The 17,030-nt window shown below is 40.8% G+C and overlaps 1 protein-coding gene across 1 annotated transcript in view; it reads right to left on the reverse strand.

Moving 5' to 3' along the window:
• pard3ba (par-3 family cell polarity regulator beta a) overlaps window positions 1–17,030 on the reverse strand; it is a 153,524-nt gene that overhangs the window by 69,452 nt on the left and 67,042 nt on the right. The window contains exons 13-17 of the mRNA XM_053314634.1: window positions 16,424–16,510; window positions 10,475–10,607; window positions 8,982–9,117; window positions 7,383–7,504; window positions 3,316–3,360 (exon numbers count right to left, since the gene is read on the reverse strand). Coding sequence (XP_053170609.1) covers window positions 3,316–3,360; window positions 7,383–7,504; window positions 8,982–9,117; window positions 10,475–10,607; window positions 16,424–16,510 — 523 coding nt within the window. The remainder of the gene's footprint in view (window positions 1–3,315; window positions 3,361–7,382; window positions 7,505–8,981; window positions 9,118–10,474; window positions 10,608–16,423; window positions 16,511–17,030) is intronic.

Raw genomic sequence — 17,030 nt, forward strand, 5'->3', positions numbered from 1 at the left:
ACATTGCAGAATTACATGCTACAAGAAGAGCATTTACAGGAGCCGAATGCTCTGGGAGGATCCAAAGAGCCCCTTGTAAGGGCACAAGGTCTACTACAAGCGGGTGGGTGTACAAAAGTCCAGGTGTAGTTGTCGGCCACGATGGTGCAGTGATACTTGTTAGGCATTGGGGCATCTACGTTCAGGTACATCAATCCAGGCATTGAAAGGTAGATAGTCCACAAGCAATGCTGGGAGAAAGGGACAATCAGCTGGAGGGGACGGAAATCATACCATGTTACCAGAAGCTGGATTCAATGAGGATAATTATTAAACTAAAAATGAAAGTTAACCAGAGGATAATAATGAGCCGCATCACACATCAATATAGCCTGGAAGGGGTATCCATGATCAGCCTGATGCATCACAGACACTCTCAATTTCTACTCGTGAAGGCCTTAGGCTGACATCTGAGCAAGTAGTTAAATCCTCAGCTGGGCAGGAAAGGGCACTGGAACACACAAAAGCTGGTCCAATTTGCAATATACTGAGCGTAAGGGAAAGTTAAGGCACAACAGTGTCAGTTTACCTAAGAAGACAAGTAAATGACCTTCATGTGGTTCTATCTGAGCATGCCGAGTTATCTGCTGGCTGCCATGAAGGTGACATACTTAATGTAAATGGTAGTGCCTTCATACTTGCAAAACAGACTGAACTCGGCAACTGGAAAAGGAGTGATGTGTTTGAAGAGTTGAAAGATGAAGGCCAGAAATCTCTATGACGTGAGTTGTGCACACTCAAAGAGACATGTGATGGTGCTGTACCTAAAGTTAGATTAGTTGCTAGAGGCTTTGAAGAAATTAACACTCAGCAGCTCCCAAAAGACTCATCTATGTGTGCCTCAGAGACTCCAAAAATGATCATGACTGTTACATGTCAAAAGTAATGGCAGCTGAACCCTGAGAGGCTCCTCTAAGAGACCTTGAAACTGACATGCTGTTGAAGTTGAAGATTGACCAAATACTGTGTGTGGCAAGGCAGAGTACTCCCGACATAATGTACGACAAAGCCATCCTGGCATTCAGTACAAAGTGCGTTACTGTTCAGACCCTGCACTGCGCAAACAAACTTAAAGAAAATTGAAATCAGAAGAGGTGACCTTGAGGCTTCAGTACTTGGAAATAGACAGCTCCCTAAAACGGTTGGTGCTCAGTGATTCCTCTATGGGAAACCTTCCAGATGGTGGCACTCAAGGTGGACACCTGATCACGCTGATGGGAGAGAAGGAAAGATTCTCACCTATATGCTGGCAGTCAAAGAGGATCAGGAGAGTTGTCCGACTTTGGCACTTGGAAATGGCATTGACAGTGCAGTTTTCTGAGCTCCACTCTACTCAGAGCTTACCACAGGTGATTGCACATGTAACACCTTGCCCATTGTGTGAAACAGACAATCACACGCTACTCTTTTTGATGCTGTCAAGTCAACCAAATCCATCAAAGGTTAGAAGGTCTAGACAACAAAGACCTTTCTACCATCCAACTCTGGTCATTAAAGCTGCAGCTTTAAACCTATTATCTGTTAAAGGTTTTGAAAAAAAATAAATATTTGGTTTTTGGGCTGTGCTTTTCTTTAAAGAGAAAGGGGAGTTTGTTATGTGCTACTCATTGCACATCTGTGAAGAGCGTGCATCCTATTTAAGAGAAAAATGGATGCTGCTGTTTCAGTTAAGTCTTATGTACATGTATTGTATTGAGCCAACACATCTACAGTATTCATTAAAGGGAACACATTTCCAGGTCTATATCTTTATACTGAGGCTTTACTAGAATATCGTTGCAGGATTTACAGTTAAAAAAAAACTCCTTATCTAACTTACACTGGCCCTCTCAGTTCAGCCTCTGTCTGCCACAGGCCGACCAACAACACAGCCAGGCTTAGCAACAAAGGTAATGGATGGAGCACTTTGTTGGCATGAGCAAAAAATCTGACATCATCAAAATGAAAAGGTAGAGGTAGCTTAAGGCTGAAGGACTGGGTTTTCACTTGAAGGGAGCATTTTTACATGCTCTTGACTGAAGGTTTGTAACATTGACTATGTGTTACACCATTATCCAACATTGTAACAGTAAATAAATAACAGAAAATCACAAAAAGCATGATATATCTCATTCACACATTTATCAGGTATAATATTCTTTGTGGAACCATATGCAATAGAAGAAGCAGTGATGTGAAAGTGACAGTATTTAGGGAAGAAGAGTGTCCTCTGTCCTTTCACAGGCTGCGTCAGTAATAGATTTTAAAATAGTCATTTTGCCGTTGAAGTCTTAATTACTGACCATCATGTGCACAAGAGATTCTGTCACAGTGAATCCCTTAATATACTTTCTCATCAATTTCACCAGTCAACATTGTTAGAGAGCAAATTATGCTGCCTGTTTTATAATGTCTGACAGTGCACAAACAGAGAATGACAGCATGTTAAGTTAGATTCCTGTTTGCTCACATGTCTGTAAAGCATTTTGCTGGATAGTTATTCATTCATCCATGAAATTGGCATGAATGAAAATTGAAAATATATCTCATGGAAGTGTTATGGAAATGTTACTAGCTCCCACCTAGTCAGATTGCAGTCAAGACTGTAAAAGCGACTTAGGTGCTTATTCAGACATGTTAAACTGCCAAGCCATTTGCATAACAAGGTAAAAGTCTCAAGTACCTCCTAGTTTTGGTTCATTCCCAATGAACAGTTGTTCCTGTAGTCAGAAAAATGCCACAATTCTTGAGAATGAAGTGGATATACAGGTACAGTATTGAAATATCACAGTAGTGAAATATATCAGTAAAAGAAAACAGTAAAAGTGACTTTAAATTTTCACTTTCACCAGACTTCTCTTAAATAAAACAAGGCAGAACTGAGCAAAGAGAAATAACTGAAGCAGAAGCCATTGTAATGCAATACGGCTGCTGTCAGCTGGGTGAGGATTGAACACTGTGGGCCTGCTGACCTGGACGGCTATAAAGCAGCAAGAGCTCAGACTCTAAGTGCTTCACAACTCAGCTTTGTCAGCCAGGGAGTGGAAGGAGAGGCCAGGCAAAAAAAAAAGAAAGAAAGAAGAGAGAATGTTTGAGAACAGATAGCAAAGAAAGAGAGAAAATGAGAATGTTCACACACGAGGTTAATTTGTTTTTGTGTGTGGAGGAGCTTAACTGTTGCAACTGTGTGTGGCGAGGAGGGCGAGAAACAGAGAAATTGGTGGGTCAAAAACAAAATAAGGGGAGCGTTTTCTCTGAGTGTATGCATGTGTGTTTAAGATGATATCAAACACTCACCATCTCTCTGCCCCACCAGTGATCCCACGTTGCTCTCATCCGCCACTAGAACACAAAAACCACATAAAATTACACAGTAAATATTACATATTATTCCATGCCGCACATACGGAGATACAGAGCAGCGTATAACTCACTCCGGTGCTGCTTTGTGGATGATTATACTAGTATCTGCTAGTGCTGGTACATAAATGACTCCCTGCAGAGGTATCAAACAGAGGAGGGCTTGTAAGGGACAAAATGACACAGACTGAGAGAGGAAATGAAAAAAGAAGCAGAGAAAGAGAGATATTGTGATTGTGAGAGAATGAGAACAGATAGAGGTGAGACAATGAGAGAAATAATAAAGTGAAGAAAAAGAAAATACGTCGCTGCCACCCCACCCGCCACCTCCTAATCTAACTAAACAGGATTGTGGTCGGCTAGCGGCGGCCCGCCACAGACAGTGTGCACCATGGGATACAATAATAGGTTTTCATTAAGCTGCTATTTCTCTTAAATAATCCTTTTCATTTTTTATGAGGTCAATTTTCTTGGCAGACAGATGGGCAGGGGGGCAGGGGAGCGGGGGAAAATGAGAAGAAGGGAGAATATTGGAAAAAAAGAGTAGGCTGATAAACTGATAAGCGGTGGGGAGAGGGGAGGAAGAAGTGACAGATGCAGGGTGATAGGGTCTGTCAGAAAAAACTAAGGTTACAAACAAAGAAAAAAGAAGAAAAGAACACAATCAGCAAAAGCAAACCTGAAATCAAAAGAACACGTTTCATAAAATCCTGCAGAGGCACATCTGTAGCAACTGAGACAAATAAATAGAAATACCATTTTTGTGCACATATGCCAAATAAAATAAAAATGAAATACTTTCAAAGTTAGGGGGGAAAATGCTATTCCGGGCTACGTGACCCTGGCAGATACTGAAAAGCTTCCTTTTCTGTGGAGGTAAGATAAAAGTCTCCATGGCCAGCAGGCAAGTTTGTCTCCTTTTGCCACAGTAGAAGGCTTAAAATGTAAAAACGCCTCCTTTAACCTCCAGTCAGCTACCTTAAAATGTTATATATACGTGTATGTGTGTGTATGTGTGTGTGTACTGTCACTTAACTTTACTAAATGTATACTGTACAGCTTCTCACATACAGTAGCTGAGACCAAGAGTAACTTAAAGAAAAGGAGAGAACTGATTGTAAGAAATAATATTAAGAAGGTTGAATAAAAGAGGAAAAGGTAGAGGGAACAAGGGCTAGACATTGTGCGAATGAGGGGAAAAGAGAAAATCACAGGGAGGTGGATCAAGAGAGGCTGAGAGACGTGGTGAGGCAGAGAGATATAATGAGAAAGAGTCAGTCCAGCTGTGCGTGCAGTGGAACTGTTGGAGCTGTTTTCACAGATTTTGCTTCACACCCAGATTTGACCTCCTGACCTCCCAAAGAAGCTACGTAAGTCTTGGTGCTTTTGAGGGTGTTCGACTATATTAGGCTTAAGTCTCCCATTTGCTCTTTTATGGATTTGTACTGTACATTTAATGCTCATGACGTACTTAATACTGCAGAGTGGATTGTTTAATAACCCGGCACAATGCTGCTACTCCATGTCAGCTCTTTCAAACCATATATGGACAGGCTTTGCTTTCACTATTTTGTTTCTTCCTTTGTCTACTTCATATTTCAGACACCACTCAAAGTTTGTAGTATGATGCAAATCAACACAAAATGACAAATGTTGGTTAAACACCGTACGACAAGGTGAATGACATGAAGTTCCAGCATATGTTAGGTACTGTAGGACTGACTTATGTCACTCATTTATCTTTTAGGGAGCCCCAATTTAATCATTCAACTCAGTTCAATCATCAAATCACTATTCATATAAAGTCACCCATAATAATTGTACTTGAAGTTTATTCTATAGGCTACATGTCTGACGTCTGACATTTCAGTGCACTTTGAACATCAAGAAGCCAATCTATACGGGCCGTGGCTATTTTGACCAACCGGTGAATGTAGATGGCTGCCCACCTAGACCTCAATTGTGCTTGAGATTTCTTCCCATTAAAAGGGGAGTTTTCCCCTGCTGTGAATGTTGGGTCTCTGTAAATTAAGGAGTATAATGTGCACCTGCTCTATGTGAAAAGTGCCCTGAGATAACTTCTGCTGTGATTTGGTGCTTTAAAAATAAAATTGACTTGACATTATTGCTTGTTCAGTAAAGAGGCAGCAAAATAAAATAATTGTTCAAGTTCACAACACAATCAAAAATCAAGCCTACACTATATATACGTGCAAAACCCAGAGCCTAAACAGTATGTGTGTTGTGGTGAAAAAATGATTTTGTCAGTGTTTGGTCAGACATGGTACAGATATAGTACCAGAAATTCTATTATTCATGTTGACATGGGCAGACTGTGTGTGTGTGTGTGTGTGTGTGTGTGTGTGTGTGTGTGTGTGTGTGTGTGTGTGTGTGTGTATGTATAGATTTCTTGGTGTGTGTTGAAGCTCTGAGTCAACAGACTATTTGCTGAGGCATCCAGGGTCAATAAAAGAAGCTCACCTTTTTCTGTCAAGAGGCCGTTTAATGAAAGCTAACCTGCTCTGTGGAGCTGGAAAGCTCAGATACATGTTACTGTAACAACCGACATGTGGGAAACTCTCCTGAGGCAAAAAATAACCCCCAAAAATTGGCTCTTTGAATATAAATCCAGACAAGGTCAGCATCTGAGGTCTTGTATGTGTTCAGAGCTCCTGCCATTTTTACACATGTACTGTACACTCACCAACTCTCACACACACATACACACACACACGTGCACACACACACACACACACACACACACACACACACACACACACACACACACACACACACACACACTCTGCTAACTACCTTGTTTCAGCCCGGAGCACTTTAGAGAGGGAAGGGATGAATAGAACTTGAGAGATAACACCAAAAAAAGAGGGGAAAAACCAGATTGAAATGGAGGATGGCCAGAGATGGAGATAGAAGCCAGAGAAGGGGGAGAGATAGCAGTGGGTACTGGAGTGAGTCCTCAGTGGGATGGAGCACAGAGTGTGTGTGTGGTTGTGTGTGCAGACCACCCTTGTCCATAATGAAAGCCAATCAGCTTGGGTGGCAGAGGCGTGTACTGCAGGAAGAAAGCCAATCCACAGAACCTAATGAACCGGGATTGGAAATCAGAGAGAGGCAGAGAAGGAAGGGAGATGGATAGAAGAGAGCAAAAGCAATGAACTCATCGGCAAGTGCTGAAAGGAAAAACAGAGATAAACAAAGATGGAGAGAATGAAGAGAAATAGGAACACAGAGAAATGGGGAAAGGAAGAAAGAAAGAAAAAAGAGAGCACTGACCTTGTCCAAAAAGCAAGTGAAAACAAGAAAATTGAGGGAAAGTATCAAAAAGAAAATAAGAGATGAAGGGAGATGAAAAGATTGCAGAGACAGACAGAGAAAAAGAGGAGAGAGGAGGGAGAGGAGGGAGGGGTCAGCCCGGGTTAATACGAGGAAATAAACCCCTTCGTTCTCGCCTTCCACGCACACAACAAGCCATGAGATTGGAAACCCTGCGCCTTTCATTCACATACAAACAGAAAGCATGCACCCAGACATGGACACACACACACACACACACACACACACACACACACACACACACACAGAGCACAGTATGTCGATCCAGTCTGTTGGAAAGCCCCCTGGGTTTATGAGTTCAAGAGGTCAAATCCCCTCAGGCAGGGGATAATAGCGGAGGTCTACGTATCACAACAAAGAAATGTAGTGATAAGAGGCATGTGATCGCTGTTGTGTTGTGTGTGTGTGTGTGTGTGTGTGTGTGTGTGTGTGTGTGTGTGTGTGTGTGTGTGTGTGTGTGTGTAGTCTGGATTCATGATTAGACTCATATGTTTGGCTGGTTTATGATGGTTGAGACAACACTATGGTTTGTATGCTTTTGCCTCAGAAAATACTCCCAATCATAAACTGGTGAGAGTAAAACAAGAGTTTCTTTCACTGATGAAGGGTTTTGTGTGTGTGTGTGTGTGTGTGTGTGTGTGTAAGCTCACCCAAGTCCATGCTCTTGGACGCTCTGTTGCGAGGTGTGTTGTCTGAGGGTTTGATCAGTGGGCTCTCAGAGGGTGTCATCGGTGGGTAGGTAGGTGCAGCCATGGGTTGCTTCTCAAACTCGCTGCAAAACAAGTCACAACTGATTAGTAGCAATCAGTCTGTCGATCAATCCTTGTTTAGTGACTTGTTAGTTACATCAGCCAAAGAAGTACGAGTACATTTGTAATTCACCAACACTCACAGACAACAGATCATTCAATTTCCTCTCCTCCGGATGGCATGATTCAACACAATAGCATGTACTGTCTCCAATATACTTACAGGGAAAGAAGACTATTGATGCCAGATTCTGACTCTGACCACATGAAGTTCTGTACACACATACACACACTACACACTTTAACATAGTCATTCAGAATACTGTTGACAGACTGTCAAATAGGCAAATCTTGCAAAAACACATCCTTACTTTTAGTCTTACCAGCAACTAATTCAGTGTTTTCTTCAGTAGATCTTTTATTATGGGGATTGACAGATTAGACTAGCTATATTTTGAGTGAGATATCTTATAGAATGTGATGCTGTGACGCTAACAGCATCTAGTCAAAACATGCAGGATTTGAAAGAAGAAAACAGCAACAGCGCCCACATGAAACTAATCAATATTGTTTTTATTTGCTCAGACACTGACAGAAGATTTTATCCACAGAAAAAAAGTGAGGCCTGGCAATAAATACAAGTTTAATATTCACAAACACACTCCAGTGGTTTAGAATTGTACTTCCATAAAGTTGGGATACTTGTGAAATCAAAGAAGGGAGAGGCTGAGATATTCTGACTTTTAGTCGAGTTTACACTAAATCCTACAGTTCCCATAGTGCAACTCAATAGGATTTTTAGTTAAACCCTGTCTGCTTGGTAAACACCTGTCTTTCAAACTCAGATCCATCAGTTTTTAACAATGGCTCCCTGCTATAAATTGGTAGCCTCAAAGTCAAAGCTGAAGTCATGCGAGTTATTCACTAAGACTTGACAAAGCTCCTCTAGAGCCACACAACACATTATAACAACTGTTTTCACAGGCTATTGTACCTCCTGTGTTTAGGAAACTGACTTCCTGCTCATTCTAACTAAAAATAAATAAATAAATATAGTTATAGATAGATATTTAAGGAGCATGTCTGATCACAGCATCTATATTTCCTTGATAAATATGCCTAATGAGCCTCATATGGAATTTGTGTTGCTGTGTGAATATGGCATTGTTGCTGTTGTCAGTGTGAAAGCCAGGACTTTAATAGACTTATAGAAGTATCATGACTTTTTAAGCCTTCAAACTCCAACGATTTTTCCCCCCATTATGGTATCACCATAATTACTTATGCATAATGCAAATGGGCTATTGCAATTAGACCTCATAGTCTAAATAATGTATATGTGCGTTGGAATATTTAGTGTAATGACTCTTCTTTATCTCCTAACACAGCAGCCAACATTATGAGTGCCATTAGAATATAATAACTCGAATAATAATTATGTGTGTGCATTATGGCGGGGGTGGAGGGGTGGTGGGGTGGGGTGAGGTGGGGCAGGGGTACCTGGGGAGTGGAGTTAGTGCTAAGTCTCTAGTCATTTCCTCTACAGCACCGGGGGAAGGCGGCGGGGGGAAGCCGTCCTCGTCGTCGTTGCCGTAGTGATCGTAGCTGCCATTGGTGGTCACAGCGGGATACGGAGCTGAGGAGAAACAACAATCAAATGTTTATCAGAAGGGAATCAAAGCTCTTGTTTGTGAAAAGAAAAACTTGGAATAAAGGAAAGGTGTTTTGTTATGTGTTCATTTCAGCACTTGTGCAGTAGCCTTTTAGTTATTTGCTTTTTCTTTTACCTTGATACCTCTGGTTATAATATCAAAAGTAAAGCTAACCAGATTTGCTACAGTCCTGAACAAAGTGAAAAACTTAAAGTGTGTGTACAGCTTGATAATCAGTCTTAAATGTTTTATATTTCTAAATATTGTTCCTTATTCATATTAAGCAGTTGTGATACTACACACACACACACACACACACACACACACACACACACACACACGTGTATATTTAAATACACACATTACACAGTGAAAACCAGTTTGTCCTTCATTTGGGGATCAATACTGTCAATGGTGAGCTTACCAAGGGCAGACATTAGGAAAGCATAAGCTTTACATCAAAAACACAAAAACCCATACTCACTCAATTCACATTCACTCAAAACTAAAGACACACAAACAAAATAATCATTTCCACACAAAAGCCTTATTCTAACTTCCTTGGAACTCTTTCTTCAACATTTCCATAAACGGTAAACCCTCAGACAGGAAAGAGTGCATCATTTCGCCACTGTAATGCCTTTGTGTTGAAACCCACACTACAAATTGACTTTAACTGTACTGCTGCTCAAGTCTGATGGAGAGCCGACAGAGTCTAAGCGAGGAAAGCATCTCCAGCTCCCTGCATCCCAGGGGGGTGAAAGAGAGAGAGGCCAGGAAGATAAAGAATGAATTCAAAACAGTTTATTAGTCTTTTTTTTTTCTTTCTTAACACAACGGCACGCATGCTGCACAATACCCTGTATGCTAATCTGGCCCACTTAGAAGTCATTTCATCAATGTAATGATTCCAAGGTCAGATCTTTTGCACATGAAAAGCAAGCGTCACGTTCTGAAAAACATAGTTAATGACTTCCCTTTCTCTCACTATAAATATGCAGGGGCGAGCATGAAGAGAGACATAAAGACACAGCTTGGAAAATATGTGACAATTCCGTAATGCAGTGCTATTAGATGCTTAGAGTGGCTACAGTGACCTAAAAAAAACACCACAATGTCGAAGCCTTGGCTGAGTGTTATGCTCCTCAGCAATCACAAACACACACATGTATATAAGCACACACACATAGGCTGACAAATACAGTGTGTGTACACACTCAGCCACAGATAACGGGAGTACACAAACACTCCAAAGCCCAATATTGACTATCTGACAGTTCAAATGGACAATTTTTGTGCACGGAGTGATTTGTCAAGTGCGTCTGTGGCTGCCTTGCTCACCACTTCCAGAGTCGCTGTATGCGTAGTTGTTATTCGGCATAGGAGAGTGACGGCCACCGTTTGTTGTGGGCTCTGTGTTTGAGGGTCTAGAAGGTCCTGGAGTCCCCTGGTAAGCATCATAGCCCCAAGGCTCCTGCCAACAAAAAGAAAAGATCAAAAGAGACGACAGAAAGGGTTATTAAGGGTTCATATGCAAAAATATGTGCCAATTCTGAGCCAAATCCCATTCATTAAAAATTGATGGTGTTGACTCATATATCAAGATTAAAGTTACTTTCTTTATTACCCAGTAGGATTGGACTAATGTCTTTTTAATTTCTTTTGTTTACTGCATATCAGTCATCGACTGTACAGATACAAAAAGAATCCCTGTTGTCCCAATCCTGCCTTCCAAGGTTTGGATTTAAATTCTGGTGAGTTAAAAAAAGAAATCTAATACATCCAGTGGTCACTTTTACATCTGTCATTAGGCTCAGAGCAAAATGAGACATGATATAGTTCTGGTTATTTTCATTGATTGACTTATTACAGACAAACCAAGAGGTGTGAAGAAGAAGTCATATGGCCGGACAAGTGACTCATTCATTGGACAGTTTTGGTATCCATCCTGCATCATCAGCACAACTCAGGCATGATTTGGCCAAATCAACTTCTGGTGACTGACAGCAAGTCATGCTACAGCACCTTGTTAATTTGTCTTCTCTGAGATAGCTGCTAAAGAAATAATTGATTATAAGCATCAGTAGACAGGAGGGTCAAATTGATCTAATCTGGCATAAACATCGACCAACAAGTATAAGAAGGTTAAAAAGACTGTACTGTAATATTACACAGGAGATAATTACTTTGTGGTTTAAATGAACCCACCCAAAATGACAAATGCAGTCATCTTTACGAATGAAACCATACACATCAAATGATCCTTACAAAACACTGCCTAATCTAAAGTACTACAGTAGCACTATCAGTGATTATAGAAGAAAAGTCATTTCTACTGGATTATGGAGTATTAATTTAGGGACTACATTAATATTACACTTACACCATTCCTGCCATTCCTGCCGACTTCTAATGAAAGCAAAGTAAGTCAATTATTCTGGGGGGATGTAGTAAGCATGTCTAGTCAAACATACATGTACAGCACTGCACTACACTAATTTTACACACCTTTTCTAGTAATACAGTCTGCAACCAATCAATTACTGTGTGATTCTACTCAGATGGTGACACAGGAGCAGAGCTTTAGGGGGGAATATGAGGAGATTTAGAACAATTCTCTGAGGATTTAGACGAGACATGCAACGTGGGTGATATGACAAAATAGTCAAGTTGATCATAATTGAGAAAGAAACTTGGCGAGTCCATTCGCTCGAAAAGCTCCCTTTGCTTCATGGCAGCTAGTCATTTAGCAGGAGAGTGTTATGAAGTAGGAACAGGGTAACGAGTACGGTATATATTATACAGGTATGTTCCAACACCTAATTTAACACTTGGAAGTTGTTTTAAATGTGATTTATTGAAGACATCAAATCTAAATCTTGAGAGGGAAAGGCAAACATATTGTGGAATGTGGATAATAAAAAATGGTTAAAAAGATTATCTCACTGTACATTGCAGACTATATATAAATACATATTTTTATACGCCTTTGTCAATTCTTTTGAAAACTGGTTTCAACACTGGCTGTAAAAAAAAAGGGGGGAAAAAAAGGTGATTCTCGTCATGCGCACAATTGAAAACACAGTAATTAAGATAATCCTGAAAGCACTGACAGGCATGTTATCGAACAGCCATCAAGCACTACAAAGGACCCCCGCTGCAGTTGGAGATAGGGACTGGCGGAGCTGGTGGGAATGGGCGCTGGTGGAGGATGAAAGAAAGCTTTTTCCGGTCAAAGAGACGGGAGCTACAGCTGTCACACACACACACCACACACACACACACACACACACACACACACACACACACACACACACACACACACACACACACACACACACACACACACACACACACACACACACACACACACACACACACACACACACACACACACACACACACACACACACACACACACACACACACACACATACAAACACACGCACTTATTTAAGCGTGACAAAAAAATAATCCTTACAGTGTGTAGAATAATGAAAAGGTGTTCCAACATCTTAGTGGTATCAAAGCACTGGGTGGGATGTATTCATGAAGTTATTGAATCCCTGGAGTATCATTAGCACCAAACTATACATCTTAATATGCCACTACATCATAGCTGTCAATCACTTTGAGCTCATACTATATGTGTGTCTTATAAATTAGCATAGGAAGGTCTGACAGTTCGTCTGCATGTGCCAGTGACACATAAGTCACATCATAAACCCCCCATTCATCCATTCATCCCTGCATCCCTCCCTCAGTCTCCACTAACTGAAGGCTTGCCTGGGGCTTTTCAAGCAGCCAGGCAGACATGCAGTCAGATATCTTAATCCCACAACAATAAGTAAACAGAGGGGGATCCATCTATCAGGCCAGCCCCAACCTACAGCTGCATACAATAGGCTTAGCCCTGCCTCACCCTACTGTGTCACCCACCCCACCCACATATCACTCGGCTCAGGCTGGAGAGCAAGAGAGGAAAGTCGATTATTCTCTTCATTGTCAACCGTAATACCTATTTATAATATGTAAAGTTCTTTTAACTACACTAACCTGAATGAAAAGAGCTAATTAAATAAAGTTTGACTGATTAAGTGCTAAAGACGTATTAATTGATACTGAAGCAGTCTACAATTATGTTTTAATAGGGATGTTACTATGGCAGTTAAAAATCTTCCAGAGCAAGAGTGAACAAAGGAGGAGTCTGAGAAAATGTTTTAGCTGTTTTTGCCAAAAGAAGAATTTCCATCACATGCTTGAAAGCAAATCCATGATTAAATCAGGGACAAATAGAGATTTTTTTCAAAGACTGGTTGAAGTGGGGCAAGTCGTTCAGAGTCTTGATCGTATGCTAATCGTGGCCAAAATGTTAATTCTAAAGGTTACACCTAGCAATATTCAAATGTACCAACTACTAATTTTACACCACAAGCATGAGAGCAACAATTAAACCATTTCAATTCAACTTTTCTTATACACTATATATATGAAATAATATATAAAATTACATAATAAAACATATTTGAATGAAAAGAATCATTTTTGATCTCTTACCAACCTCATAAACTCATATTCCACATAATTACACTGCTAGAAGCTGCTAACAAGTAACCAGACGTGTACTCCACCAATCAGATAGCAGCAATCTGGTCAGACTGTAACTAATACAAACCTCAGAAGTTGGAAGATAAGACAGGAAGTATAAATATTATTACATATATATTTAAAAGGGAAAGCATGGCATCTTATGGTGATCAGGGTTTTAGTTCTTTATGTCCAGCTCTAGAAAGGAAGAGCGTTGAGGGGCTCAGACTGCTTAAGGAATGCTTAAGGGAGCGTTTGTTTTATCACACTGCCCCACCTTGTCACCAGACTGGCTGTTAAGTGATGAGAGGAGGACTATGCAGATAGATAGTGAACTTTGAACCAGGTTTGATAGCATTTATCTGCAGGCTTAGATGACTCAGACAAACACATGCTGATGGGAGACCGGCTTAGATGAGATAGACATGCTACAATAGGTGGGTCAATGATGCTAACCCTCCTGTTGTCACTCCCTCTCTCTCACACTCACACACACACAAACATTATCACCAACCATCTGCTTTAAATGCTGTGAAACGTCTTTTTAAGCTTCTGAAATAATCAGTCATGGTTCAACATGGAGCTGAATGGAGACACTCAACCTAGAAACAACAATTTTTCACCGTCTGTCACGCTCGATATCTTCATCAGTACATCCATCGAGGAATTTGCGCTGCTTTTTCGAGCATTAGCTGAACACAACTTCTTTTGTGACTTTGTGATTGATTCTAATGTTGCTCGCACATTTACCACCAGGGATTAAAGAAACTGTCAGCACAAAGTGAAAATATGTTTTTTTTGGGGGGGGGGGCACATTAAGGTATTCATGGGATTTTTTATTTATTTATTTTTTTTAACAAAAGCACCAAAGAAAGAAAAGGTAAAAAATAGGCAAAGGTTAACACTCTGTGCACAGTCTGATTTTGAACACATTTACAACATCTGAGAGGGAGTGTGTTCACAGCTACGAGGAGCATTCATGAATACTGATTTTACTCTTGTGTCAGTTTTCATTAGTTATTCCTGAAATGTGTTCATTATTCCCAATATGGCTGCGAATGTGTGACTCTTTGTGTGACTTCATTGAATATTTTTTGGTGTATTTAGGTTGAAAAGCATAAAGCATGTGATATAAATGTTTTTTCTAGGGGGAATTTTCACTTGCTTCACTTTTAGAAAACATTTCTGCCCCAAGAGAGTAGCGAGGGACACATAAAAGACAGAAAAGAAAAGAGACGTGGAGGCGAAAACAGAGGGAAGAGGGATCCAAACATTATTTAATAATCAGGGAGAAGAGCAAAGAAGGAGGCAGCAGCTGAAAATCCAAAAGAGAAACAGACATAGACAGGCATGCAGGAGGCTTCAGATTAGCTTTATTTAACAGAGGGAGAAACTGGCAGGTGAGACACGAAAGCAGAGTACATTGTGCATTAAAAAAATAAATTAAAAAGAAAAAGTTAATACAAAATAATAAAAAAAAAAATTGACAAAACAGGAAAGAACAAATTCAAGCTTTAAAGTATTGAAAAAACCCAGTTGTGTGAGACAATGATCTAAAGAGGAAAAAATTAAAAGAGTAACAGTGAGTTAAAGCAACGTGACAGAAAGCAGAGTTGCACACAGTGAAGAATTTAGTATTGCACTTGCTATTGAGTTTATGGTTAATATTTTACAAAGAGAATTAATTAACAGTGTGTGTTGGCAAAAGGAAAGCTTTCAGCCAGATTAATATGCTTCCACGCCATCGATCACTACGGAGTTACTGTATTTACACATGAGGGATTAGGTAGAAAAAGAGGCAAAAGTGACGTTTTCTTCATAATTTTAATCAAAATATGACATCATGAGCCAAAAAAGTATTCATTCTTAGCTACTATTTACAGAAATGACCTTTTAACAGTCTTTAGAATTATCCTTACTATGCTATTTTGACACCCTAAAACGTCAATTGCACCTCTTTTGCAACGTAGACTGCTAATACACTCACACACACACACGCACACACTGTCAGAGTCCACCAGAGAACCGGAGGTTGTGGTGTCTGGTGAGGGCCCGGTTGTGTGCGTAGTTATATGAGTGTGTGTCTCTATTGGTGTGACTGCGGGTGGGCACCCTGCTCTGTGTGGGCGGGTCTGCGTACATCTGCCCTGCCATCGCTCTGATGTTCTCAGTGTACGAGTTACTCTGAGAGCTGTGGGTGCGAGTGTGCGTGGGCTTGCAGCTGTGTGTGTTGCCCTGAGCGTCGACGAACGTGTGGCTGCGTGCGTTATCGAGCGGCGAGTGACCCTGCGTGTCTGCGGGCGTTCGGCTGCGTGTGTGTCCATATTCGTATCTATTCCTGTTTAAGTTTCCCTGTGTGTGTGAGTTTAAGCTGCTCAGTGTCTGGCTGTGAGAGAAGGGCCCATACTCATACCTCATGCCTGGCCTGTACACATCATTTTGTGTGTATCCCATGTCATCATGACTGTACTCAATATCAGCGTCCCGTTGCGCGAGGCCGAATGTGTACCCACTACATCTCCCCCTTTGGTTAAAACCATAGGTGTATCTGGTGTGCGTGTCCCCTGGCCTCTGTATGTAACGCTGCCTATGGCTGTGAGGCATCGGCTCGGATGCGCGCCTCCTCAGCGTCGGGAGGAGGGAGGAGGAGCGCTGAGGTGGAGGAGGCTGCTCCTGCTGGTGGCAGGCATCACCTGCTCGTACCTGATTGTTGGAGCCAGTTTGATGGTTGGGTTGAGGGGCGGCTGTGACATTTGCAGAGTTACTTGTGGCAGGATTGGCACTACTCATCTGTAAAAACAAGATAGAAAGTATGTATAATTTCAAAGAGTAGAAACCTAACTGCATTGGATATAAATTAGTGGATAGAGTAGCTTAACGGTTATTATTGTTGTATTTATTACAGCCACAGGTCTCAGAGGACTCCTGCAAAAACTGAGCTCTTACCTGCTTCTCCTAAAGAGTCAAATTAATGTTTTATGGTTAAATCTCCCACTCAAATTAGTTTTTCTCTAAGAAAATTGACAAAGAATATAGATTTTGCAAAAGCTATAAACTTAACACCCAAACAAATTACACAGCCTGACAGTCACTGTCACAAAGGGAGCTTTTATGCTGATGTTTTCATTAATTTTTATCTAACCGTGTTTACATTGTGGGAGGAAGAAACTGCATTAACAATCTTCACAACAATAGTGAGAGATGGGAGCTCTTTGAAAACTGCTTATCACTCTAAAATTGGTTAAACTATGTTTGTAAAGAAATTATGAAGAGCTTCAACCTGATTTCAACCCACATATAGGGCGACTGC

This window comes from Scomber japonicus, chromosome 24 (genome assembly GCF_027409825.1).
Source record: "Scomber japonicus isolate fScoJap1 chromosome 24, fScoJap1.pri, whole genome shotgun sequence".
NCBI lineage: Eukaryota > Metazoa > Chordata > Actinopteri > Scombriformes > Scombridae > Scomber > Scomber japonicus.